The sequence below is a fragment of the Pongo pygmaeus genome, chromosome 6 (genome assembly GCF_028885625.2).
Source record: "Pongo pygmaeus isolate AG05252 chromosome 6, NHGRI_mPonPyg2-v2.0_pri, whole genome shotgun sequence".
Taxonomy (NCBI): domain Eukaryota; kingdom Metazoa; phylum Chordata; class Mammalia; order Primates; family Hominidae; genus Pongo; species Pongo pygmaeus.
In genome coordinates, this window is record NC_072379.2 from 2,427,057 (window position 1) to 2,453,383 (window position 26,327).

The following is a 26,327-nucleotide window of genomic DNA, read 5'->3' on the forward strand; positions in this document are numbered from 1 at the left end:
GCTTGCCCCGTCCTACGCCAGGGCTTTTCTCTCGTTGCACATTCACTCCCTGCTCAGACCCACTGAGCGCAGAGTGGCCATGTGCAGACACTGGCCATGCGATTACCATCCACGCCAGGGTGCATCTGGAGGTGAAAGGAGGCTGTTCACAATACACTAGGCCGGCCGGGCGTGGTGGCTCATGCCTGTAATCCCAGCACTTTGGGAGGCCGAGGTGCGTGGATCACCTGAGGTCAGGAGTTCGAGACCAGCCCTTCCAACACGGTGAAACTCCGTCTCTACTAAAAATACAAAAATTAGCCAGGCATGGTGGTGGGCACCTGTAATCCCAGCTACTCGGGAGGCTGAGGCAGGAAAATTGCTTGAACCTGGGAGGTGGAGGTTGCAGTGAGCCACTGTACTCCAGCCCGGGTGACAGAGCGAGACTCCATCTCAAAAAAAAAAAAAAAAAAATTTGCCGGGTGCAGTGGCTCACACCTGTAATCCCAGCACTTTCGGAGGCTGAAGCGGGTGGATCACGAGGTCAAGAGATCGAGGCCATCCTGGCGAACATGATGAAACCCCGTCTCTACTAAAAATACAAAAAATTAGCCGGGCATGGTGGCGGGCGCCTGTAGTCCCAGCTACTCCAGAGGCTGAGACAGGAGAATGGCGTGAACCCAGGAGGCAGAGCTTGCAGTGAGCCGAGATTGCACCACTGCACTCCAGCCTAGGCGACAGAGAGGGACTCTGTCTCAAAAAAAACAAACAAACAAAAACCAATCACACTGGGACAGTCATGTACCCTGGGACTGCACTGGGCAAACCAGGACCCATGGCCACCATACTTATGGGTGACTTAAAACCTGGTGCTGGCCGGGCACAGTGGCTCATGCTTGTAATCTCAGCACTTTGGGAGGCTGAGGGGGATGGATCACTTGTGGTCAGCAGTTCAAAACCAGCATGGCCAATATCAGCATAGCCAACATGGTGAAACGCCACCTCTACTAAAAATTAGCTGGGCATGGTGGCGTACACCTGTAATCCCAGCTACTTGGGAGGCTGAGGTGGGAGAATCGCTTGAACCCAGGAGGCAGAGGTTGCAGTAAGCTGAGATCGCGCCATTACACTCCAGCCTGGCGACAGAGGGAGACTCCGTCTAAAAAAAAAAAAAAAAAAAAAAAATCACACTGGGACAATCGTGTCCCCTGGGACTGCCCTGGACAAACCAAGACCCATGGCCACCACGCTTATGGGTGACTTAAAACCTGGTGCTGGCCAGGCATGGTGGCTCACTCCTGTAATCCCAGCACTTTGGGAGGCCAAGGCAGGCGGATCACTTGAGGCCAGGAGTTCAAAACCAGCGTGGCCAACATGGTGAAACTCTGTCTCTACTAAAAATACAAAAAAATTAGCTGGGCGTGGTGGCGGGCGCCTGTAATCCAGCTACTTGGGAGGCTGTGGTGAGAGAATTGCTTGAACCCACGAGGTGGAGGTTGCAGTGAGTCAAGATCACACCACTGTACTCCAGCCTGGGCGACAGAGTGAGACTCCATCTCAAAAACAAAACAAAACAAAGCCTGGTGTTGTAATTTAAGCCCATTTCTTCTCCTTCACCTTCTGCTCCCAATTCTCCCCCAACCATCTTTCTCCTAGTCCTCCTTCCTTTCTTTTATTTATTTATTTATTTATTTAGAGACGGAGTCTCCCTCTGCTGCCCAGGCTGGAGTGCAGTGGCATAAGCTCGGCTCACTGCAACCTCCGCCTCCCGGGTTCAAGTGATTCTCCTGCCTCAGCTTCCCGAGTAGCTGGGATTACAGGTGCCCGCCATCATGCCCGGCTAGTTTTTTGTATTTTTAGTAGAGACGGGGTTTCACCGTGTTAGCCAGGATGGTCTTGATCTCCTGACCTTGTGATCCACCCACCTCGGCCTCCCAAAGTGCTGGGATTAGGTGTGAGCCACTGCGCCTGGCTACTTTTTGTATTTATTTATTTATTTATTTATTTTTCAGATGGAGTCTCGCTCTGTCTCCCAGGCTGGAGTGCAGTGGCATGACTTCGGCTCACTGCAACTTCCGCCTCCCAGGTTGAAGCAATTCTCTGCCTCAGCCTCCCGAGTAGCTGGGATTATAGGCTCCCACCACCACGCCTGGCTAATTTTTGTATTTTCAGTAACAATGAGTCTCGCCATGCTGGCCTTGTGACCCACCTGCCTTGGCCTCCCAAACTGCTGGGATTACAGGTGTGAGCCACCACATCTGGCCTACTTTTTATTTTTTTATTTGATTTTTTTATTTTGAGACGAAGCTTCACTCTGTTGCCCAGGCTGGAGTGCAGTGGTGCAATCTTGGCTCACTGCAGCCTCAACTTCCTGGGTTCAAGCGACCCTCCCACCTCAGCCTCTTGTGTAGCTGGGACTGCAGGAGTGCACCACCACACCTGGCTGGTCTTGAATTCCTGACCTCAAGTGATCCACCTGCCTTGGCCTCCCAAAGTGCTGGGGTTACAGGTGTGAGCCACCAGGCCTAGCCACACACCTGGCTAATCTTTTATTTTTTGTAAAGATGGGGTCTCACTATATTGCCCAGGCTGGTCTTCAACTTCTGGCTTCAAGCAGTCCTCCTGCCTTGGCCTCCCAAAGTGCTGGGATTACAGGAGTGAGCCACCACACCTGGCACATTAGAGGAATTCCAAATAAAAAGAAATGCACTCACCATCTCATCCATTTCCAGCCAAATGTCTGCACTTGCTCCCTTAACCCTCCTGCCACGCAGTTTCCACGGGATCCTTGTAGTTCGATTTGATCGGACACCTCTTTTTATTTTTTATTTCTTTTTTATTTTTGAGACAGAGTCTCACTCTGTCGCCCAGGCTGGAATGCAGTAGCACAGTCTTGGTTCACTGCAACCTCCACCTCCTGGGCTCAAAAGATTTTCATGCCTCAGCCTCCCTAGTAGCTGGAGCTACAGGCATGTACCACCACTCCCGGCTAATTTTTCTGATTGGGCACCTCTTTCACAGAGCCACGGGGCATGTAGTTAATCCTGAGAGCCCCCAGGTGCAGGAGCTTTGTCATCCACGCTTTACTGCGGAGGAAGCCGAGGCTCAGAGAGGGTGCATTTACACAGGAGGCGCCCACGGTCACCCAGTGGCATGAGCGGTGCTGGGGCTAGAGGCCGGGCTGGCTGCAGAGTCCCGCGCTTGGTCACTCTGAGCCTGCAGCAGGTGTTTGCTGATTCTTGGGTTTCCTTCCAGCTTTTGGTCATGCTTTAAAAAAATAGAAGAGATCATATAGCTCCATTTATTATTATTTTTTTTTGAGACAGACTCTCGCTCTGTCACCCAGGCTGGAGTGCAGTGGCGCAATCTTGGCTCACTGTAGCCTCTGCCTCTCAGGTTCAAGTGATTCTCATGCCTCAGCCTCCTGAGTATCTGGGATTATAGGCGCTCGCCCCACCATGCCAGGTTAATTTTTTGTGTTTTTAGTGGAGACAGGGTTTTGCCATGTTGGCACAGGCTGGTCTTGAACTCCTGGTCTCAAGTGATCCGCCCACCTCAGCCTCCCAAAGTGCTGGGATTGCAGGCACGAGCCACTGTGTCCAGCCATATAGCTCCATTTTTATGCCCATGTCTGTGCATAAGTCACTTGGGGCCAGGAGGGGCTGTGGAAGTGGAGGTGCCAGGACGCCCAGCCCCCGGCGTGGCTTGCACTCTGACCTCCTCTGTCCTGGCTGTAGCTGGGAGCGGGAGAAGACCCAGCGCCGCACCCACAGGGACAGGGGTGAGCTGGAGAAGGACGAGGAACCGGCGGAGGCTGATGCCGACGGGGATGAGGACGAGGCCTCAGGGCCGCACGAGGTGGCGCTGGCCAAAGAGGAGGTCAACCTGCTGTTAGCTGAGCAGTGGAAGACTGCGGCCCTTAAGGTGGGGGAGTGGGCTGTGTGTGGTCACAGTTACAACGATGATGACCACAGTGATAAGAGTCGCTAACACTTATTAACTGCTGACCCTATGGGCTCTGGGTGAACTTGTTTTTACTTATTTATTGATTTTAGAGATGGGGGTCTCACTATATTGCCCAGGATTCTCTTGAACTCCTGGCCTCAAGCAATCCTCCTGTCTCAGCCTCCCAAGGTGCTGGGATTACAGGCTTGAGCCACTGTACATGGGCTGGCTTTTTTTTTTTTTTTTTTTGAGACGGAGTTTCGCTCTTGTTGCCCAGGCTGGAGTGCAATGACTCAATCTCAGCTCACTGCAACCTCCGACTCCTGAGTTCAAGCAATTCTCCAGCCTCAGCCCCCTGAGTAGCTGGGATTACAGATGTTACAGATGCCCGCCACCATGCCCAGCTAATTTTTGTATTTTTTAGTAGAGACGGGGTTCACCATGTTGGCTAGGCTGGTCTCGAACTTCTGACCTCAGGTGATCTGCCTGCCTTGGCCTCCCAAAGTGCTGGGATTACAGGTGTGAGCCACCGCGCCTGGCTGGGCTGGCTATTTTTTAAAAGTTACTTGTAGAGACAGTGTCTCCCTGTGTTGCCCAGGCTGGTCTCGAACTCCTGAGCTCAAGTGATCCTCCTGCCTTGGCCTCCCAGAGTGCTGGGATTACAGGTGTGAGCACCGGGTCCGGCCAGTGGGTGAATTTCAGCTCATCCCATGCAGTAGGGCCGATCACGACCATTTTACAGATGAGAAAACTGAGGCTGGGAGAGGTGAGGTAAATTGTCTGGAATCTGCAGGGGGCAGGAGGAACAGCTGGGACTTGACCTGGGTCTGACTCCAAAGCCCGTGTCCCTTCATGTTGGAGTTACAGTGACACCAGGGGCAGCGGGGAGGAGAGAGCAGGGCTGGAGCTCGGTGACCACCGAAGTGGGTTATGAGCAGGGGCGTGGGGTCCACCACACCCCCCAGCCTGCCTTGCCTTCTGTGGATGATGTCTGAATGGCAGCCTCCGGCTTCCATGAGATCCCTCCGGAGTAACCCCCAGAGAGCTGGGGCTTGACGGCTTGCAGCATGATTTCTATCTTGCCTGGTCTGCCCCATTTCTGGTCTTGGGCATATCCTAGGAGGACCAGGGACATGGCCAGAAGGAAGCCCACATCTGAGCTTCCTCTCTGGAGAAGGATGTCTCTTCACGTTTTTGCTTTCCTTTTTTTTTTTTTTCCCAATTGGGATGGAGTCTCACTCTGACGCCCAGGCTCAGGAGTGCAGTGGCACGATCTCGGCTCACTGCAAGCTCCGACTCCCGCGTTCACGCCATTCTCCTGCCTCAGCCTCCCAAGTAGCTGGGACTACAGGTGCCCGCCACCACACCCGGCTAATTTTTTTGTATTTTTAGTAGAGACGGGGTTTCACCGTGTTAGCCAGGATGGTCTCGATCTCCTGACCTCATGATCCGCCCGCCTCGGCCTCCCAAAGTGCTGGAATTACAGGCGTGAGCCACCGTGCCCGGTCCTTTTTTTTTTTTTTAAATCGGGACAGAGTCTCACTCTGTCACCCCGGCCTGAAGTGCAGTGACACGATCTCGGCTCATTGCAACCTCTGCCTCCTGGGTTCAAGGGATTCTCCTGCCTCAGCCCCCTGAGTAGCTGGGATTACAGGCATCCACCACCACACCGGCTAACATTTTTGCATTTTTAGTAGAGACAGGGTTTCACCATGTTGGTCAGGCTGGTCTGGAACTCCTGACCTCAGGTGATCCACCTGCCTCAGCCTCCCAAAGTGCTGGGATTACAGGCGTGAGCCACCGCGCCCGGCCCACGCTTTTGTTTTCTGAGACTAGCTAGATGTTGATACGAACTATTTATAGGATAGCTGGTTATGTAACAGTCGCACTCAGAAAAATGACAGAATGGGCGCATGATGGAGACTTTGGGGGAAACGCTGTGGAAGCTGGAGACGGTTTCAGCCCATTAGTTAAGTGTTTGCAGGTGTATTTTTAGGCAAGCGCAGAAAGCGTCGATGATGTCATGTTGTTAAAAGCAGGTGGCATTTATTTCACTTAAAAGCTGTGTAGCCAAGCCAGAAACCTCTTAATATTGTTGCATCTGCCTTCAGCAATTTGGAGATGATGTGATTTCATTTCAAAAGTCTTCTGACCTTTAAAAATTTTTTTAGGCCAGGTGCGGTGGCTCACGCCTGTAATCCCAGCACTTTGGGAGGCCGAGGCCGGTGGATCACTTGAGGTCAGGAGGTTGAGACCAGCCTGGACAACATGGTGAAACCCCATCTCTACTAAAAATACAAAAATTAGCTGGGTGTGGTGGCGCATGCCTGTAATCCCAGCTACTCGTGAGACTAAGCCAGGAGAATCACTTGAATCCAGGAGGCAGAGGTTGCAGTGAGTCGAGATCATGCCACTGCACTCCAGCCTGGGTGACAGAGCGAGACTCCATCTCAAAAAAAAATTGTTTTACATGTCTTTTGCTCAAAAAAAAGTAAACAAAAAGTATTTCCTGAAAAAAAATCAAATAGTATGGAAAAATAAAGTTAAAAAAATATATATATATATATTTTTTTTTTGAGATGGAGTCTCGCTCTGTCTTCAGGCTGGAGTGCAGTGGCGTGATCTTGGCTCCACCCGGCTAATTTTTTTGTATTTTTAGTAGAGACAGGGTTTCACCATGTTAGCCAGGGTGGTTTCGATCTCCTGACCTCATGATCCGCCCATCTTGGCCTCCCAAAGTGCTGGGATTACAGGCGTGAGCTACCGCGCCTGGCCAAAAAAAAAAAAAAAAAAAAAAAAAAATATATATATATATATATATATATATATATATATTTTTTTTTTTTTTTTTTGAGGCAGAGTCTCACTCTGTCACCCAGGCTGGAGTGCAGTGGCGCGATCTCGGCTAACTGCAAGCTCCGCCTCCCAGGTTCACACCATTCTCCTGCCTCAGCCTCCCGAGTAGCTGGGACTACAGGCGCCCACGACCACGCCCGGCTAATTTTTTGTATTTTTAGTAAAGACTGGGTTTCCCATGTTAGCCAGGATGGTCTTGATCTGCTGACTTCGTGATCCACCTGCGTCAGCCTCTCAAAGTGCTGGGATTACAGGTGTGAGCCACCGCGCCCAGCCAAAAAAAATATTTTTTATATCTTTTGCTCAAACCCAAAATGGACATTGACAAGATAGCATTAGCTTTAGAGCCAAATATAGATATTAATATGTAACATGGCCTGCAAAGGATGAGTTTGCTTATTAATTAGTTAATAACTGATCAAAAACAAATCAATGGGGCTTTTTTGTTTTGTTTTGTTTTTTTGAGACGGTCTTGCTCTGTTTCCCAGGCTAGAGTGCAGTGGCACGATATTGGCTCACTGCAACCTCTGCCTCCTGGGTTCAAGAAATTCTCCTGCCTCAGCCTCCTAAGTAGCTGGGACTACATGGGCCCACCAGCACACCCAGCTAATTTTTTTTTGTATTTTTAGTAGAGACAAGGTTTCACCATGTTGACCAGGCTGGTTTTGAACTCCTGACCTCAGGTGATCCTTTTGCCTCTTTGTTTCTCTCTCTCTCTCTTTCTCTTTCTTTCTTTCACACAGGGACTTGCTCTGTCACCCAGGCTACAGTGCAGTGCTGCAATCATACCTCACTGCAGCCTCGACCTCCTGGGCTCAAACGATCCTCCCACCTCAGCCTCCCAAGTAGCTGGGACCACAGACACATGCCACCACGCCCAGCTAATTTTTTTTGTATTTTTTGTAGAGACGGGGGTCTTGCCATGTTGCCCAGACTGGTCTCGAACGCCTGGGCTCAAGCAATCTGCCTGCCTCAACCTCCCAAAGTGTTAGGATTATAGGCCTGAGCCACCGCGCCAGGCCAGCACTGGTTTTCTGTAACAGGGGAAAGGTGGCTGGGAGCCTGTATTGTCATTTCCGTGGGAAGAAAGAGCTGAGGCAGGATAAACGGGCTTAGGGTTGGCTGTTAGGGTAATTTCAGCAGGCTCTGGGGCCTGGGGGCTGTCCCTCGTTATCTGGTACCTGGCCCTGGGTGACTAGGACAAGCAGGAGGGGCAGTCCCTCCAAGGTCAAGGTTCCAGATGTGAAAGCATCGGAAGGCAGAGGGCATTAGCAGCACATGCTCAGAGCCAATCACCTGCTTGGTTTCCTGAGTGCTATAAACGGGGGCCATAAGAAGAAGCAGACGTGTCCGCATCCTCCCCGAGCTCTGGGTTTCCCTGCAGGCCAGGCTGGAGCAACGCCTGGTCCACGCCAAGAGGAAGGCCTCACAGATGGAGAGGCTGCTGCCCAGGCGGGTCACCAGCGAGGACCAGCGGGAGGTGCTGCGGCTGCTGTGCAGGGCGCACGAGCTGGAGGTGGAGAACACGGAGCTGCAGGCCGACAACCTGTGCCGCAAGAACCTGCTGTGCCAGAAGGACTTTGTGATCCAGCGCTACCACCAGCACCGGCTGCTGTGTCAGCAGCTGATCCAGGAGCAGCGGCGGCTGATCCAGGGTGAGGTCCGCCCGGCCGTGGACGCTGGGCTTCTGCGTTGTTTTTTTCTGGGAAGAGCAGGCTGTACATGCAGGTAAAAAAAATAAAATCGGAGCCGGGCATGGTGGCTTACGCCTATAATCCCAGCGCTTTGGGAGGCCGAGGCAGGTGGATCACCTGAGGTCAGGAGTTCGAGACCAGCCTGATCAACATGGTGAAACCTCATCTCTACTAAAGAAAAAAGTACAAAAAAGTTAGCTGAGTGTGGTGGTGGGTGCCTGTAGTTCCAGCTACTCAGGAGGCTGAGACAGGAGAATTGCCTGAATCCGGGAGGCGGAGGTTTCAGTGACCCGAGATTGTGCCACTGTACTCCAGCCTGGGTGACAGAGTGAGACTCTGTCTCAAAAAAAAAAAAAAAAAAAAAAAAAAGAATAAAACTTTCTACCAAGTGCTGTTGTTTTGCCTGCACATGTGGTGGGTGGGTGTGTCAGGTCCTGTCCTCTGAGCATGTGGCGGGGTGGGGTGTGCCTGGCCCTGTCCTCATCTTTGGTGTTGTGGCTCCTGCAGACAGTGGCCTCCTGGTGCTAGAGCCCCTGGAGAAGCGGTTCCGCCTGTATTCCCAGGAGCTGGGTGAAGGCACGCTGACCCACCTGCTGCTGCTGCACTCGCTCATGTCCAGCTCCCTCCGGGTGAGTCCCACACACCAACCCCCGCCTACGCCCGCCTCGGGCTGTGGCCAGGAGTCAGCACTATCCCACCCTGCTCGGCCCTGGGCAGGACACCCACAGGCCAGCTGCCTGGAGCCAGAGCAGCGGGGCAGGGGACAAGGCAGCCTTGGGCTGGGCATTCAGGCTTGGGAGAGGGAGGCAGATCCAGGTGAGCTGGGGTGGGCCTGGGCACTGCTCATATGTGTGAGTCTGAGTTGCTGTCAGTCTCCCATGACACCTGCAATCCTGAGCTGCTGCCAAAGATTCTACGTGGGAGATTGCAGGCATGAGCCACCGTGCCTGGCCTCCTCTGTCGCCCAGGCTGGAGTGCAGTGGCACGATCTCGGCTCACTGCAACCTCCGCCTCCCAGGTTCATGCCATTCTCCTGCCTCAGCCTCCCCAGTAGCTGGAACTACAGGCGCCCGCCACCACGCCTGGCTATTTTTTTTGTATTTTTAGTAGAGACGGGGTTTTATGGTGTTAGCCAGGATGGTCTCAATCTCCTGACCCCCGTGATCCACCAGCCTCAGCCTCCCAAAGTGCCGGGATTACAGGTGTGAGCCGCCGCGCCTGGTCCTCTGTCTTTCTTTATTGTTCATGACTTTAGCACTTGAAGAGCACTGGTCAGTTACTTTGTAGAATTTCCCTGTTTGGGGTTTGCTGATGTGATGCTTTCTCATGATTAGATTCAGATTATGCATTTTTGGCAAGAAAACCGCAGAAGCAATGTTGTATATCAGAGGCTCACATGGTTGATTTGTCTTATTGCTGGAGGTTAACTGGGGCCTTGGTTAAGGTGGTGGCTGCCAGTTTCTCCATTTCACTATTCTCCTTTTGTCGTCAATGAGGGTCTTGTGGGGAATACGCTGAGACTTTGCAAACATCCTGCATCTCTCATTCTGTTGTGCATGTAACGTAACGTAATTTTATATTTATTTTTATTATTTTTATTTTATATTTTATTTTATTTTTTATTTTTTGAGAAGGAGTCTCGCTCTTTCACCCAGGCTGGAGTACAGTGGCGCGATCTCGGCTCACTGCAGGCTCCGCCCCCCAGGGTTCACGCCATTCTCCTGCCTCAGCCTCCCGCGTGGCTGGGACTACAGGCACCCGCCACCTCGCCCGGCTAATTTTTTGTATTTTTAGTAGAGATGGGGTTTCACCGTGTTAGCCAGGATGGTCTCCATCTCCTGACCTTGTGATCCGCCCACCTCGGCCTCCCAAAGTGCTGGGATTACCGGCGTGAGCCACCGCGCCCGGCTCCTTTATTTTTTATTTTATTTTATTGGACAAGGTCTCACTCTGGTGCCCAGGCTGGAGTGCAGTGATGTGATCTTGGCTCACTGCAGCCTCAACCTCCTGGGCTCAAGCCATCCTCCCATCTCAGCCTCCCAAGTAGCTGGACCCACTGGTGTACACCACCACACCCAGCTAATTACAAACAATTTTTGTTGTAGAGACAGAGTCTCACTCTGTTGCCCAGGCTGGCCTCAAACACCTGGCCTCAAGCGATCCCCCCACCTTGGCCTCCTAAAGTGCTCGGATTACAGGCGTGAGCCACCGCACCTGACACCATGCATGCATTTTCATCCCTATCAGTGGGTCTCTCTGGGAACATGCAGTGTCAACCTTAGCTGATGCTGTACCCCGACACCCTGCTCATCCTTAGCATGAACTCCATGAGTGCATCTGCTGGGTGCAGAAGTCTCTTTAGAATTCTTGCCAGTTGCTGGGCGTGGTGACTCACACCTGTAATCCCAGCACTTTGGGAGGCCGAGGTGGGCGGATCACCTGAGATCAGGAGTTCAAGACCAGCCTGACCAACGTGGAGAAACCCCGTCTCTACTAAAAATACAACATTTAGCCGGGCATGGTGGTACACATCTGTAATCCCAGCTATTCGGGAGGCTGAGGCAGGAGAATTGCTTGAACCTGGGAGGCAGAGGTTGCAGTGAGCCGAGATCGTGCCACTGCACTCCAGCCTGGGTGACAAGAGTGAAACTCTGTCTCAAAAAAAAAAAAAAAAAATTCTTGCCAGCATTACCCTCCTCAGGCCTGCACCATCTTACACGCCTATCACAATGCGTCATGTCCCCACCTGCTTCTCGCTCCAGGGTTACATTTATCTCTGTCAGTGTGGGCAATGTGATGAGAATTTCTTGGTGTCTAGATGCTCTGGCATAAGCATCTCTCTCTTCATGATTGACTTTTTTTTTTTTTTTTTTTTTTTTGCTAAGACAGAGCCTTGCTCTGTTGCCCAGGCTGGAGTACAGTGGTGCAATCTCATGCCACAGCAACCTCCGCCTCCTGCCTTCAAGCAATTCTTGTGCCTCAGCCTCCTGAGTAGCTGGGATTACAGGTGTGTGCCACCACACCCAGCTAATTTTTGTATTTTTAGTAGAGACTGGGTTTCGCCATGTTGGCAGGGCTGATCTCTAAGTCCTAGCCTGAAGTAATCACCGCCTTGGCCTCCCAAAGTGCTGGGATTACAGGTGCGAGCCACTGCACCTGGGCATGATTGACTTCTAATTAGACTGAATTCATACATGTCTTTCACTGAATGGTGCATTTTTTCTTTTTGGCCTCGGGTGGGAACTACGTGTCTTAGGTTTCCAAACCCAGGCCCACCCTGGTCCCCTCCCCAAACGTGGCCCGTCCAATGTGCCTACATGTACTCACTTCTTCTTTTTTTTATTTTTAAGAAGTTAATTAGGTTGGGCGTGGTGGCTCACGCCTGTAATCTCAGCACTTTGGGAGGCTGAGGTGGGCGGATCATGAGGTCAGGAGATCGAGACCATCCTGGCTAACACGGTGAAACCCCATCTCTACTAAAAATAGAAAAAATTAGCTGGACGTGGTGGCAGGCACCTGTAGTCCAAGCTACTCGGGAGGCTGAGGAAGGAGAATGGCTTGAACCCAGGAGGCGGAGCTTGCAATGAACCGAGATTGTGCCACTGTACTCCAGCCTGGGGAACAGAGCGAGACTCCGTCTCAAAAAAATAAAAATAAATAAATAAATAAAATTAATATACATTTTTTGGATTAAAGACAGGGTCTTGCTGTGTTGCCCAGGCTGGTCTCGACCTCCTGGGCTCAAGTGATCTTCCCACCTTGGCCTCCCAAAGTGCTGGGATTACAGGTGTGGGCCACTGTGCCTGGCCCTTTTTTCTTTCTTTTTTTTTTTTTTTTGACTCCAAGTTTCACTCTGTCACCCAGGCTGGAGTATAGTGGTGCGATCTCAGCTCACTGCAACCTCCGCCTCCTGGGCTCAAGCGATTCTCCTGCTTCAGCCTCCCAAGTAGCTGGGATTACAGGTACATGCTACCATGCCTGGCTAATTTTTGTATTTTTAGTAGAGACGGGGTTTCACCATGTTGAGCAGTTTGGTCTCGAACTCCTGACCTCAAGTGATTCACCTGCTTTGGCCTCCCACAGTGCTGGGATTACAGACATGAGCCACCGTGCCCAGCCTTCTTTCCTTTTTAAGGCTGAATAATATTCCATGTATGGACTGACCACATTTTGTGGTTTATTCATTCTCTGTGAATGGACACGTGGGTTACCTCCACCTTTTGCTGTTGTGAATCGTGTTGCTGTGAAAGTGGGTGTGCAAATGTCTCTTCAAGACCCTGCTTCTAATTCCTTGGCGTATACCCAGAAGTGGAATTTCTGGTTATATGGTAATTCTATGTTTAACTTTTTGAGGCCCTGCAGGCTATTTTTCTTTTTTAATGAAATGGGGTCTTGCTGTGTTGCCCAGGCTGGACTTGAACTCCTGGGCTCAAGGATTCTCCAATCTTGGCCTCCCAAGCAGCCAGGACTGCAGGTGTGTGCCACCATGCCTGGCTCCTGCAGGTGTTTGAAGGTGCTCTGATAACAGGTGTCCCCTTGTGCATCATTTTCTCCAGGCCAAGACTGTGTGGATAGTCCCTGGGGAGCCTCCGGAGCAGCAGAGCCTCCTTCTCTCTCCATGGTGGGGGACCAAGGGACAGAGCTGACCTGCTGGCTTTCTCCCACCTCCCTGCTCTGGTAGTTTCCTTCGAGTGGTGGCTGCAGGAACGCCGTGGAGCTCCAGTGACCCCTCAGAAGCCCACTGCTTGGCGACACAGCTTGCCCACATCCTTGCCGGCCTCACACAGACCCCTCTGTCTGGTCCCAGGACGGTTCTGTTCTGAATCTGTCTCCCGCGCCAGAGGAGTCTAGGCGAGACCAGCCAGATGACAGGAAGGACCTGCCATGGGGAGCCCAGTTTGAGCTACCTCCAGTGCTCCTGGAGAGGGACAGGTAGGTGGGCTTCCTCCTCTCCCACGCAAGGGTGTCACCAAGCCTCCTTCCTGCTGCCCTGCTTCCCAGGCCAGGTTGGGGGGACGGGGCGCTGGAGGCAGGCGTGAATCCCAAGTCTCGGGCCAGCTAAGAGCCCATTTCCTCTTTCACGAAGTGCATCGAATCGCCCTTTCCTCACAGGGTTGTCTGAGAATAAGAACCACTTCGTTGGAGCTGCTCACGGCATGGGGCAGCCCTGAGCCTGGGGAGTTTGCTGCCAGAAATGCCCTTCCCATTTTATATGTATCTTAAAAAAAAATTTTTTTTTTTTTTTTTTTTGAGACAGAGTCTCGCTCTGTCACCCGGGCTGGAGTGAAGTGGCGCGATCTCGGCTCACTGCAAGCTCCGCCTCCCGGGTTCATGCCATTCTCCTGCCTCAGTCTCCCGAGTAGCTGGGACTACAGGTGTCTGCTACCAGGCCCGGTTAATTTTCTTTTTTTTTTTTTTGAGACAGAGTCTTGCTCTATTGCCCAGGCTGGAGTGCCGTGGTTCAATCTCATCTCTCTGCAACCTCTGCCTCCTGGATTCAAGCAATTCTGCCTCAGCCTCCTGAGTAGCTGGGATTACAGGCGTGTACCACCACACCTGGCTAATTTTTGTATTTTTAGTAGACGGGGTTTCACCATGTTGGTCAGGCTGGTCTCAAACTCCTGACCTCGTGATCCACCTGCCTTGGCCTCCCAAAGTGCTGGGATTACAGGCGTGAGCCACTGCACCTGGCCTTTTTTTGTATTTTTGGTAGAGATGGGGTTTCACCGTGTTAGCCAGGATGGTCTCGATCTCCTGACCTTGTGATCCACCCGCCTCGGCCTCCCAAAGTGCTGGGATTACAGGCATGAATCACCATGCCCGGCCTAAAAAATTTTTATTTATGTATTTATTTATTTTTGAGATGGAGTCTTGCTCCTTTGCCCAGGCTGGAGTGCAGTGGCATGATCTCGGCTCACTACAACCTCTGCCTCCTGTGTTCAAGCAATTCTCCTGCCTCAGCCTCCCACATAGCTGAGATTACAGGTGCCTGCCATCATGCCAGGCTAATTTTTTTTGTATTTTTGGTAGAGACAGGATTTCGCCATGTTGGCCAGGCTGGTCCTGAACTCCTGACCTCAAGTGATCTGCCTGCTTTGGCCTCCCAGAGTGCTGGGGTTACAGGCATGAGCCACCGCACCCAGCCTTGCTTCCTATTTAAAGTAAAATACAAACATCATGGCATTTCACCCCCACATGCTTAGTAGGCCGTTCCAAAACAGGGACATTTCCCTCCAAAACCACAGTGTGGTTATCATTCCCAGCCAAATGAGCAGAGCTTCCTCAGTATCCTCTGGCATCTCGCTTATTGCTACATTTCCCAGTTTTCCCCCAGATACCTTTTGTGGCTGGTGTGTTCACCCCAGGAGGCAGTGAAGGCTGCACATGGGCTGCAACGCCCAGGTCTAACCCGTCCCCTCTGCAGTGTAGTGAAAACCCCAGGCTCGATGCAGAGGACAGGGCGGCTCCCTTAGTGTGTGTGTACATGCATGCATGCTAGTGCCCACGCCTGTGTGTGAGTTTGTGCATTTCTGTATGTGCACATATTTGTGTGCATGTGTTATAGGTGCACATGCATTTGTACACATGTGTATTTCTGTGTGCGTGTGTTTTTGTGAGTGCATGAGTGTTATTTGTGTGTGTGTGCACAAGCATGTCTATGTGTACACATGCCTTTGTGTGTGTATGCATGCATGTACCTGTGTGCATATGGGTGTAAAAACAGAGCCCCATCCCCCTGATCAGAACCAGATGCCACTCCCACCTCCTCCCATGCCCTGGGCTGCCTTCCTGCTCTTGGCCTGCAGCTGCCTGTGAACTTGCAGCTTGGCCATGGATTCGAGAAGACACGTGTCAACCTCACTCTGAGAAAAAGAAGCACAGACATGGGACTACTTGTAGGGCCATGCGAGTGAACCCAGGGCCCTCCAAACTCTGATCTAGAGAGGAGGCATGCTTCCCCCTAGCCTCTCCTGGAGCCATCCCTGCAGCAGCAGCAGAGACTGTGGTGAGACAGTGGGCTGAGCTACCTCCAAGCTGCAAGCTGGAATGGTGGGTCCAAGCCCCGGCAGCAGGACAGGTGAGGTCCAGCCAAGCTGTCCCTCTGGGGCAGGGCCTGCCAGCTCCCAGAACATTACCGAGTTCACCAACCAGGAAGCCACCCCGAGCCTCAGTGCCCAGGCTTTTTACTGGGTTCCATGACATAGGAAGGAATGGTTATGCTGGGGACTGGATCTCCAGCCATCCTTGCCTGCCTGGAAGAGGTTGGGCCACCCAAGGTTCCCACCCTCTAGTCACTTGCTTGGTCTTTCTGGTGACTAGTTCCTTCTGATGCTATCTAGGAGCCCACCCAGTAGCAGAGCAAAGATATTCCTATCACTCAGGGAAGCTAAGGCTTTTTGAAGGTCTGAGCCAGGAACTAGGGACAGAGACCAGACCCCCAGAGAGGTCTGTGCTGCTGACCTGTCTGCGGCAGTCTCTTCCTGCTCGTCTCTCTCCTATCTTCTTCATGGAGCTGGCAGCTGTGGTCTGTACATTGTCCTTTGGGTTCTTCAATGTGTGTCTCTCCCCGTAGATGTGGCGTGTTAGGGCAGGGGCCATGTCTGCTAAGAAGGATGCACACCTGGCTCTCGGTATGGGGTCTGGCTGTCAGGGACCAGCATGTATTTGTTGGATGAATGAGCCAGTTTGGTCTCAAATCACCAAAGCGTGGCAAAGGCCACTTGCTCTGACACGATGCGTGGGCCACGGAGGCCCAGGCTCTGTCTTCTCTCTGGCTGCGATGAAGGCTGCATGCCCTAGGCAGCTGACCCTGCTGGTGCTGATGCTTCTGCGTTTGATCCACAGCGAGGGTTACAGGTCGTCGAAAGCCACACCGTCAAGAAAACCTGGAAAGCCAGACTCTCTTCTCCCTCTGCCCTCCGTCCGCATCCTGCTAACTCCGCCAATTCACGAGGTTGGTGTGTGGCCCTGACCAGGGGCCTGGGCTCTGGGGAGGCCACCCCCTTTCCCATCAGGGTCATGGATGTCAGCATCAGTGCCACATGGGGCCATGGGAGAGCAGGAGAGAAGCTTCCGGAAGGAGGGGACTCTCCTTCAGCAACCAGCTCAATGGTAGTGGCTGCTCACTGAGCCTGGCCCTAAGTTAATTGCCTTTTTTTTTTGAGACAGGAGTTTCGTTCTTGTCTCCCAGGCTGGAGTGCAGTGGCGCGATCTCGGCCCGCTGCAACGTCCGCCTCCTGGGTTCAAGCGGTTCTCCTGCCTCAGCCTCCTGAGTAGCTGGGATTACAGGTGCCCGCCACCATGCCCAGCTAGTTTTTGTATTTTTAGTAGAGACAAGGTTTTGCCATGTTGGCCAGGCTGGTCTCGAACTCCTGACCTCAGGTGATCCTCCCACCTCGGCCTCCCAAAGTGCTGGGCTTACAGGCATGAGTCACTGCACCTGGCCCCAAGTTAGTGTCTTAATCACTGCGTTAGCTTCCTGGGGCTGCCAAAAGGGAACGTGACAATCTGGGTGCCTGAACAACAGACGTGTTTTCCTGCAGTCCTGGAGGCTGAGAGTCCGAGACCATGGCATGGACAGGGCCTCGCTCCCTCCGGAGGCTCCAGGGGAAGATCCCTCCCTGTCTCTTACAGCTCCTGGTGGCTGCAGGCATTCCTGGCTCGTGGCTGCACCGCTCCAATGTCTGCCCTTGTTATCACGTGACCTTCTCTCTGTCTCTCTGTACCCCTCCTCTTCTTGCAAGGACACCTGTCATTAGGTTTAGGGCCCACTGTAAACCCAGGATGACGTCATCCTGAGATCCTTAACTAACTGCATCTGCAAAGATCCTGTTTCCAAATAAGGTCCCTGCTGCTGCTGTAGGGATGGCTTTAGGAGAGGCGAGGGGGAAGCATGCCTCCTCTCTATTTGTAGTAGAGACGAGGTTTCACCATGTTGGCCAGGCTGGTCTCAAACTCCTGACTTCAGGTGATCCACCCGCCTTGGCCCCCCCACAGTGCTGGGATTACAGGTGTGAGCCACCATGCCTGGCCATCTTTGCACCCATTTTTTGAGTAGATCAGTGTAGCCTGTCTCATGGCAAGCAAGAAGTCATCCCTTTCTTGGGGTGGGGAGGAGCAGGAGATGGGGACCGAATGTGAGAACCTCTCTGTCAGGTGGGTGGGCCTGGGGAGACGGAGAAGGCTGTGGATATTGATGCTGTAATTCTGGCCTTTTCGCATGAACTGTTATCAGGGAGCGGCCACTACTCACTCCTCCTAAGCGGGCAGGTGGGGGACGTGTCCAGCCACCAGCACATGACCACCATGCTGATGACGCCCCATCCCACTGGGGAGGCTGCTCCGCCTTTGCGGAAGTGCCGGGGATTTTGTGCCCCCTGGGAGAAGCCCCTGCTGTGACCTTGGGAGACCCCCCGCTCCATGCTTGGGTGAGGACGACCCTGAGGCCTGAGCTTAAACGCCATGACCAGGGCAGGAACAGGCTCAACCACCCACCTGGGAGGGGCGGGGACACAGGAGCAGGGGGCGCTGCAGGGCCAGGCAGGACCTGCTCAGGGGCCACTGTGAGGGTGGGTCATACAATAGGGCTGCCCCTGCAGGCCTTGGGGGAGTGTCCTCTGCTGAGATGGAGAATGTCCAGGCCAGAGAAGCGGCAGTGCTGCCTCCAGGGTGGGTGGGTGCTCCCTGATGGCAGCCCCCCAGGAAATGTCTCAATCACCAGGCTGAGGTCCAGGGGACCTGGCCGGAGAACTTCCCAGTGCAGCAAGAGTGCACCTCAAGGTCACCCCATCCTGTCCACAGGGACTGTGCCTGTCTCTTCAGCCACCCTGGTCCTTCTTTTGCCCTTGTCCTGCCGGCACCTGTCATCTGACCCTGTCAGATCAGCCCAAACTCTTGTCCCCCTGCCACGGTCCATCTCCCCTAATAAACGACTTGCCTGGAGTCATTGTCTTGCTGCTGCTACTGGTGACCTCACCTGGGACCATGGTGACAGCCCAGTGGCATCTGATTTCCTGCAGAAGCCGAGTGCCCTGAGTGTGAAGAGTCTGGTCTCCAAGCTGTACCCCTTGGGCCTGAAGCCAAGCACCTCGAGGCTGGCTGGGGAGGCTGGTGGCCCAGCCCTGAGTGCTCAGGCCCTCCAGGAGATGGCCAAGGGCACCAAGAGCATCGCCCTCATCGCAGCCACTCGGCGCTCCAAGGCACACGACCGGGAGGGCAGCAGCGGCTGCTCCTCCCGCCACCTCCTGGAGGAAACGGCCCTGGACTCCAGGGACCCGAAGTCAAGCACCACCCCAGACCCCAGCCTGGCAGACAGAAGGTGGCCCCATGCCGGCCCGTGCAGGGACCGCTCCATGGAGAGGAAGGCCAGGAAGAAGCAGTCACCCTCCCTCCCTGGGAGCGTGCAGCCAGTGGGTGGACGTCGGCCTGGACACTCCTTGCCCGATCCCAGGGCTGTAGCTGGAGGAGGAGGACGGACTGGAGAGCAGGGATTTGCACGAAGTTCTGGGGAAACAGCCTCCATCCCACACCATCCTTCTTACGTCACATTTCTCAAGCTTCCCTCTAATGTTAAGCCATATGTATATATATTTTATGTAGTTATAATCCCAGTGAAATTACAGTTTCGTGATTTCTGTTTTTTTTTTTTTTTTTTAAGAGAGACAAGGTCTCTACTAAAAATACAAAAAAATTAGCCAGGTATGGTGGTGGACACCTGTAGGCCCAGCTACTTGGGAGGCTGAGGCAGGAGAATCGCTTGAACCTGGGAGGTGGAGGTTGCAGCGAGCTGAGATCACGCCACTGCATTCTAACCTGAGTCACAGAGCAAGACTGTCTCAAAAAAAAAAAAAGGGGGGGGATATTACTTGGTTCCAAGTATGGTGGGTCAGTAAGGTGAGAGCTGGTTTGTTGGGGAATAAGTGCTAGCACCTTGGAAGAGCTGACACTTCAGTTCAAGTCTAAAGGCAGGAAAAGGTGATGTTCCAGCTGGGAGGCTGTCAGGCAGGATTCCTCTCTTGTTAGAGGGAAGGTCAGCCTTTCTATTCTCTTCAACTGATTGGACAAGGCCCACCCGCGCATTACAGAGGGCTTTACTCAGCCTGTTTTATTTATTTATTTTATTTATACTTTTAGACACAGTTTCATTCTTGTTGTCCAGGCTGGAGTGCAGTGGCGTGATCTCGGCTCACTGCAACCTCCGTCTCCCTGGTTCAAGTGATTCTCTTGCTTCAGCCTCCCAAGTAGCTAGAACTACAGGTGCAGTCTACCACGCCCGGCTAATTTTTGTATTTTTAGTAGAGATGGGGTTTCACCATGTTGCCCAGGCTGGTCTTGAACTCCTGACCTCAAGTGATCTGCCCACCTCTGCCTCCTAAAGTACTGGGGTTGCTGGCATGAGCCACCACGCCCGGCCTTAGCCTGTTTTAAATGTGAATCTCATCCAGAAATAACACCCAGAGTAATGTGTAGCTAAATATCTGGGCACCTTGTCAGGCTGACACGTGTAATTAACCATCACACATGTTGGTTAACCATCACACGTGTAATTAACCATCACACAGTTTAGATGAGAACTGCCTCCATTGTAGGGAGGAGGGTGACAAAGGAAAGGGGAGGAGGACAAACAGCCAGGAACAATCATTCATTTATTCATTCATTCATCGGGGGATGAAGGAAAAGGAGAGCAGTGATTCTGTTTGTTATGCTCATGGAGGTGCCTCGTGCTTGTAGCAGTGTGGTACAGAGTAGGCATTTAATCAGTGCATGACTTTAGCTCCAAGCGACCTTGATGCCCAATCCCGTCACCACCCATTCCTCACCCCCGCCCTGCTGTATGATTTTCCCCACAGGCGAGGGAGAAGCTGCTATCCCCCCGCAGGGAGCATTTGGTGGAGAGTCAGCCGCCCCCAGCACTCCTTCAGCCGTCAAAGTCATCAGGAAGGAGCTTTGTCCCTGCTGTCCCTGCGGCCTCCAAGATAAAACCCAGCCTCAGTTTCCACGCAGGTACAGGATCATGAAAGAAAACAGCACATTGGTTTTCTTCCTGTATCTTAAGTCACTCTCCCTCCTTTGGAATGTACATCTCGAGAGAGTATGACAGTTTGGGCTGTTATCAGTTGTCTGCTCCTTGGCGTGAGTGAGTTTCAGGTTTTCTTTTTCTTTTTTTTTTTTTTTTTTTGAGACGGAGTCTCACTCTGTCACCCAGGCTGGAGTGCAGTGGCGCGATCTCAGCTCACTGCAAGCTCTACCTCCCGGGTTCACGCCATTCTCTTGCCTCAGCCTCCTGAGTAGCTGGGACTACAGGCGCCCGCCACCACGCCTGGCTAATTTTTTGTACTTTTTTAGTAGAGACGGGGTTTCACCGTGTTAGCCAGGATGGTCTCGATCTCCTGACCTCGTGATCCGCCCACCTCAGCCTCCCAAAGTGCTGGGATTACAGGCGTGAGCCACCGCGCCCAGCCGAGTTTCAGGTTTTCTTAGGGCAGTGAGTGAGCCAAGGCCAGTGGCTTTGGGAAAAGAACTATTGGCAGGGTGTTCAGTTTTGCTTCTGGTCTGTCCAGCGTCTCAATAGAGGTTAAAATAACGATGAACACTGGGCATACACAGTAGGCTGCCCTTATGCCAGCCGTACCCCAGCCCCTGGGGCTTCTTCAAAGGTTTGAGACCCAGCTCCTGGAGCTGCTGTTATTCCAAAGAGAATATATGTTGGTTGTGAAAATCTTGCAACATAGATTAAAATTACAAATAAGAAGAAACCACTTTTAGACCCCACCATCCAGAAATAGTGGTTGTGAGGGCCGGGCGCAGTGGCTCATGCCTGTAATCTCAGCACTTTGGGAGGCCGAGGCTGGTGGATCACCTGAGGTCAGGAGTTCAAGAGCAGCCTGGCTAACACGGTGAAACCCCGTCCCTACTAAAAATAGAAAAAATTAGCCAGGCATGGTGGCGGGCGCCTGTAGTCCCAGCTACTCAGGAGGGTGAGGCAGGAGAATGGCGTGAACCCGGGAGGCGGAGCTTGCAGTGAGCCGAGATCATGGCACTGCACTCCAGCCTGGGTGACAGAGTGAGACTCCGTCTCAAAAAAAAAAAAAAAAAAAAAAAAGGTGGTTGTGAGATGACTTCCTCACCATGGAGGGACAGTGGCGTGAACATCTGCTCCCCACCCCACTGTGGGATATTAGCACTCCGATCTGTTGCTGCGGGTCTGATCTGTCACTGCGGGGTATTAGCGCTCCGATCTGTCGATCAGTCCCTGCGGGGTATCGGCGCTCTGATCTGTCGCTTTGGGATATTGGTGCTCTGATCTGTCGCTGTGCTGAAAGCAGATTCATGGGTGTCAGTGCTCCTTGAAGGGTGTCCACCAACTTGCACCAAGGGAAGCACAGAAGTTGAGAAGATCTATGGGGCAATTTGATGGTGCCACAATTGGTGATCAATGGCCTAGATTCTGTATTTTTATTTTTATTTTATTTTATTATTATTATTTTTGAGATGGAGTTTCACTCTTGTTGTCCAGGCTGGAGTGCAATGGTACGATCTCAGCTTACTGCAGCCTCCACTTCCTGGGTGCAAGTGATTCTCCTGCCTCAGCCTCCCGAGTAGCTGGGATTACAGGTGCCCGCCACCATGCCTGGATAATTTTTGTATTTTTAGTAGAGATGGAGTTTCACCATGTTGGCCAGGCTGGGTCTAACTCCTGGCCTCAAGCGATCCACCCACCTTGGCCTCCCAAAGTGCTGAGATTACAAGAGTGAGCCACTGCTCCCGGCCCTTCTTCTGTTTAAGGGTGATGTCTGATTAAATTTTGTTCAATAAACCCAGAAAATCATCTTTATTGCCATGTAACAGCCAGATGAAAGAAGAAAGAAGGAAAGGAAGGGCATAGCTGCTGCTAGAGAAGGGAAAAAGACCCAAGAGCTGAGGGTAAGGTAGTGTCAGAGGCATCCTAACCAGAGTGACGCCATCTTTAATAAAGGCCCGACAAAGCCAAACCTGCTGGTGACATTCCCAGGGGGTTGGGCCCTTTCAGTCCTAAGATGTTTATGGTCGAGGGAACAAGTTAATGATGTTAACTAACTTAATAAAGATCCAGAACTCATGGAAATGACCAGTGCTTTAAGAACAAAAATTATCTTTAGTTTAAGAATAGGTTTTTGCTTTAAAAATAATAGGACACTCTTAAATTCTTACTGAAATCAATAGTAATGTAGGAAAGTAACAATACTAATAGCCAGTCACAAGCTGATCACAAGCCTTTGAAATAAAGTATACTATTCCTTATTTTTATTTTTAATTATTTTTTGAGACAGGGTCTTGCTCTGTCGCCCAGGCTGGAGTGCAGTGGTGCAGTCACGGCTCACTGCTGTCTTGCCTTCCCTAGCTTAAGGGATCTTCCCACCTCAGCCTCCCCAGTAGCTGGGGTGTGTGACACCACGCCAGACTAATTTTGATATTTTTTGTAGAGATGGGATTTTGCTGTGTTGCCCAGGCTGGTCTTGAACTCCTGGGCTCAAGCAATTGTCCCGCCTCAGCCTCCCAAAGTGCTGGGATTGCAGGCGTTAAGCCACTGCGCCCAGCCCCACCACTTGCTTTCTGAGGATGCCGTACTCTGTAATAGAGTTGTCTCTAATAACCATTTATTTTATTATTTATTTATTTATTTATTTTGAGACAGAGTCTCACTTTGTCACCCAGGCTGGAATGCAGTGGCACGATCTCAGCTCACTGCAACCTGTGCTTACCAGGTTCAGGTGACTCTTCTGCCTCAGCCTCTCAAGTAGCTGGGATTACAGGGGCATGCCACCATGCCCAGCTAATTTTTGCATTTTTTAGTAGAGATGGGGTTTCACCATGTTGGCCAGGCTGGTCTTGAACTCCTGACTTCAGGTGATCTGCTTACCTCAGTTTCCCAGAGTGCTGAGATTACAGGCTTGAGCCACCACACCCAGCCATAAACTATCTTAACTGCGGTATCCTTTTTGATTCGCCCTGAATTATTTCCTGGACAAGATCCAAGAACCTGCTCTTGGGGTCTGGGACAAGACCCCTTTTCTGGGGACAGTAGCTCACATAAAAAATAATCCCCTCCCACGGCTGTGGGGAGCACACATGAAGTAGCTTAAGTAAAAAGCCTAGCTTTCAGTAGGTACTCAATCTGTTGTAGGTATTATCCATTATTTAGTTTTATTCCCATGATTCACTGGGTGGTCCCTAAAAATCGTCACCTTCTCTTGCCTCCGGTCTCACTGTTTAGATGAGAACACTCTCCATGTGCGTGAAGTCAGCTTCACCTTCCCCAGCGCCATGTGGCAGAGCAGTGCAAGCCCAAGCAGGGTGCCTCTCCTGCCCCGGGACATTGGAGGTCAGTGCCTGTCTCCTCCCACCCCTGAGTGATCCTGTAGCTCCCACGCTGCTGGCTTCTGGGATTCTCAAGCTGACCTCCATGGGGAGGAGTCAGGGGAGGGATAGCAGTACACATGCACATCAGCTCCCCCACCACCAGGGCCCCCATCTGTCAGGGGAGGGATAGCAGTACACGTACACATCAGCTCCCCCACCACCAGGGCCCTTATCTGTCAAGGGAGGGATAGCAGTACCCGTGCACATCTGCTCCCCACCAACAGCACAGCACTTCACAGTTCTGCATCTCAAGGCTCAATAGGCACATGTGGCCAGTGCCTACTGCAGTGGACAGCAAAGCTCTGGAACATGGCCAGTCCTGGGCATTAACTTTAATTAATTAATTAAATTAATTAATTTTTGAGACAGTCTCACTCCATCACCCAGGCTGGAGTGCAGTGGCGTGATCTCGGCTCACTGCAACCTCTGCCTCCTGGGTTGAAGCAATTCTCATGCCTCAGCCTCCTGAGTAGCTGGGATTACAGGCATGCGCTACCACACCTGGCTAATTTTTATATTTTTAGGAGACGGGGTTTCACCATGTTACTCAGGCTGGTCTCGAACTCCTGACCTCAGGTGATCCACCTGCTTTGGCCTCCTGAAGTGCTGGGATTACAGGCGTGAGCCACTGCACCTGGCCTGGTCTTGGGCATTAACCTTAAAAATGAAAACATGGCCAGGCACCGTGGCTCATGCCTGTAATCCCAGCACTTTGGGAGGCAGAGGCAGGCAGATCACCTGAGGTCAGGAGTTGAAGACCAGCCTGGCCAACATGGGGAAACCCCATCTCTACTAAAATACAAAAATTAGCCAGGCGTGGTGGCACACGCCTGTAATCCCAGCTACTCAGGAGGCTGAGGCAGGAGAATCGCTTGAGCCTGGGAGGCAGAGGTTGCAGTGAGCCGACATCGTGCCAATGCACTCCAGCCTGGGCGACAGAGCTAGACTCTGTCTCAAAAAAAAAAAAAAAAGAAAAGAAAAAGAAAAGAAAAAGAAAAGAAAACACAATGGTGTCAGTGTGGTAGAGCTGTTCTCCCCCTTCTCTTTTTCATCTCCTCTTGCCTTTTTGATTTTTTAATTTATTTTTATTTTTGTTTTTAGAGACAGGGTCACTCTGCTGCCCAGGCTGGAGTGCAGTAGTAAAATCATAACTCACTGCAGCCTGGAACTCCTGGGCCCAAGCGATCCTCCCCACTCAGCCTCCTCAGTAGCTGGGACCCCATGCCCAGGTCATTTTTTTTTTTTTTTTTTTTTTTTTAGTTTTTGTAAAGGTGGGATCTTGCTATGTTGCCCAGGCTAGTCTCAAACTCCCAGCTCAAGCGATCCTGCTGCCTTGGTCTCCCAAAGTGCTGGGATTACAGGCGTGAGCCACTGTGCCCAGCACCCTCTTCTTTTCTTCTTCTTTCTATATCTTGAACCAAGAAGGCCGCTGATGTTTGCTAGGTATTTGCTAAATCCCAGCTACTGTTTAAATCATTTTAATAGCTGCGTTTCTGTCATCCTCATCGCAACCTGTGAGGCAGCTGTTCCGTGATTCCTTTCTGGAGATAGGAAACTCCTTCTGGAATCACTGGCACGATTTTTCACTTCCTGAACCAGCTGACAACCAAATCATTCAGGAAGGATGGGTATAAATCAGTAACAGGCTTCAAGACCAGTGGGAGGACTGGGCGCAGTGGCTCATGCCTATAATCCCAGCGCTTTGGGAGGCTGAGGCGGGCAGATCACCTGAGGTCAAGAGTTGGAGACCAGCCTAGCCAACATGGTGAAACCCCATCTCTACTAAAAATACAAAAGTTAACTGGGTGTGGTGGTGGGTGCTTATAAATCCAGCTACTTAGGAGGCTGAAGCAGGAGAATGACTTGAACCCGGGAGGCAAGATCACACCACTGCGCTCCAGCCTGGGCAACAGAGTAAGACTCCGTCTCAAAAGAAAAAGACCACTGGGAGGGCTGGGCCCTTGTCGGAGGTCCTTCTAACTTCAGTTTCTCCTGCTGTACCTTTAACCCATTCCCTCATGTTACTGTTTCAGAAAAGGCTAAGAACTTCTCATTATTATGCCATTCCTTGAAGTATTCTTGGGGAAAGGGTCTCAGAAGTGTTTCCTAGCCACAACCTTGGGCTGGAAGCTTGCAGCCCAGAACACACTACACAACAGTCAATGGTGCATGGCCAGGTCCGATAGCGTGTCTTTAAACATGAGGGATGGGAAATGGTCCACAGGGATCCCCATCATGATCACATCTGGCTGGAGCTGCTGGGTGTGCCCACCACCTGGGGAAAGTGGCTTTAGGAGGGTCCTGGGAACAGGCCCAGCGTTACAAAAACAGCCGAGGCCAAGCTGGAATTGAAAGGGTGGCCTGGGCTCATGAGGTGAAGTCCCAGAGGGGGTCAGACCATGCCCCAGGGCCCGGGCAGGCTGGAGGAGCAAGGGGCCTTTGTGTGCTGAACAA

At 52.0% G+C, this 26,327-nt stretch overlaps 1 protein-coding gene across 1 annotated transcript in view; it reads left to right on the forward strand.

Moving 5' to 3' along the window:
* The window catches only part of LOC129040815 (kinesin-like protein KIF19), a 45,091-nt gene extending 23,203 nt beyond the window's left edge, over positions 1 to 21,888 (forward strand). Inside the window, exons 10-18 of the mRNA XM_054495639.1 lie at positions 3,717 to 3,903; positions 8,165 to 8,435; positions 8,982 to 9,103; positions 13,282 to 13,406; positions 16,490 to 16,586; positions 17,109 to 17,174; positions 18,494 to 18,883; positions 20,324 to 20,477; positions 21,800 to 21,888. Of these exons, the coding sequence (XP_054351614.1) occupies positions 3,717 to 3,903; positions 8,165 to 8,435; positions 8,982 to 9,103; positions 13,282 to 13,406; positions 16,490 to 16,586; positions 17,109 to 17,174; positions 18,494 to 18,883; positions 20,324 to 20,477; positions 21,800 to 21,888 (1,501 nt within the window). The remainder of the gene's footprint in view (positions 1 to 3,716; positions 3,904 to 8,164; positions 8,436 to 8,981; positions 9,104 to 13,281; positions 13,407 to 16,489; positions 16,587 to 17,108; positions 17,175 to 18,493; positions 18,884 to 20,323; positions 20,478 to 21,799) is intronic.
* Positions 21,889 to 26,327: the final 4,439 nt, after the last annotated feature.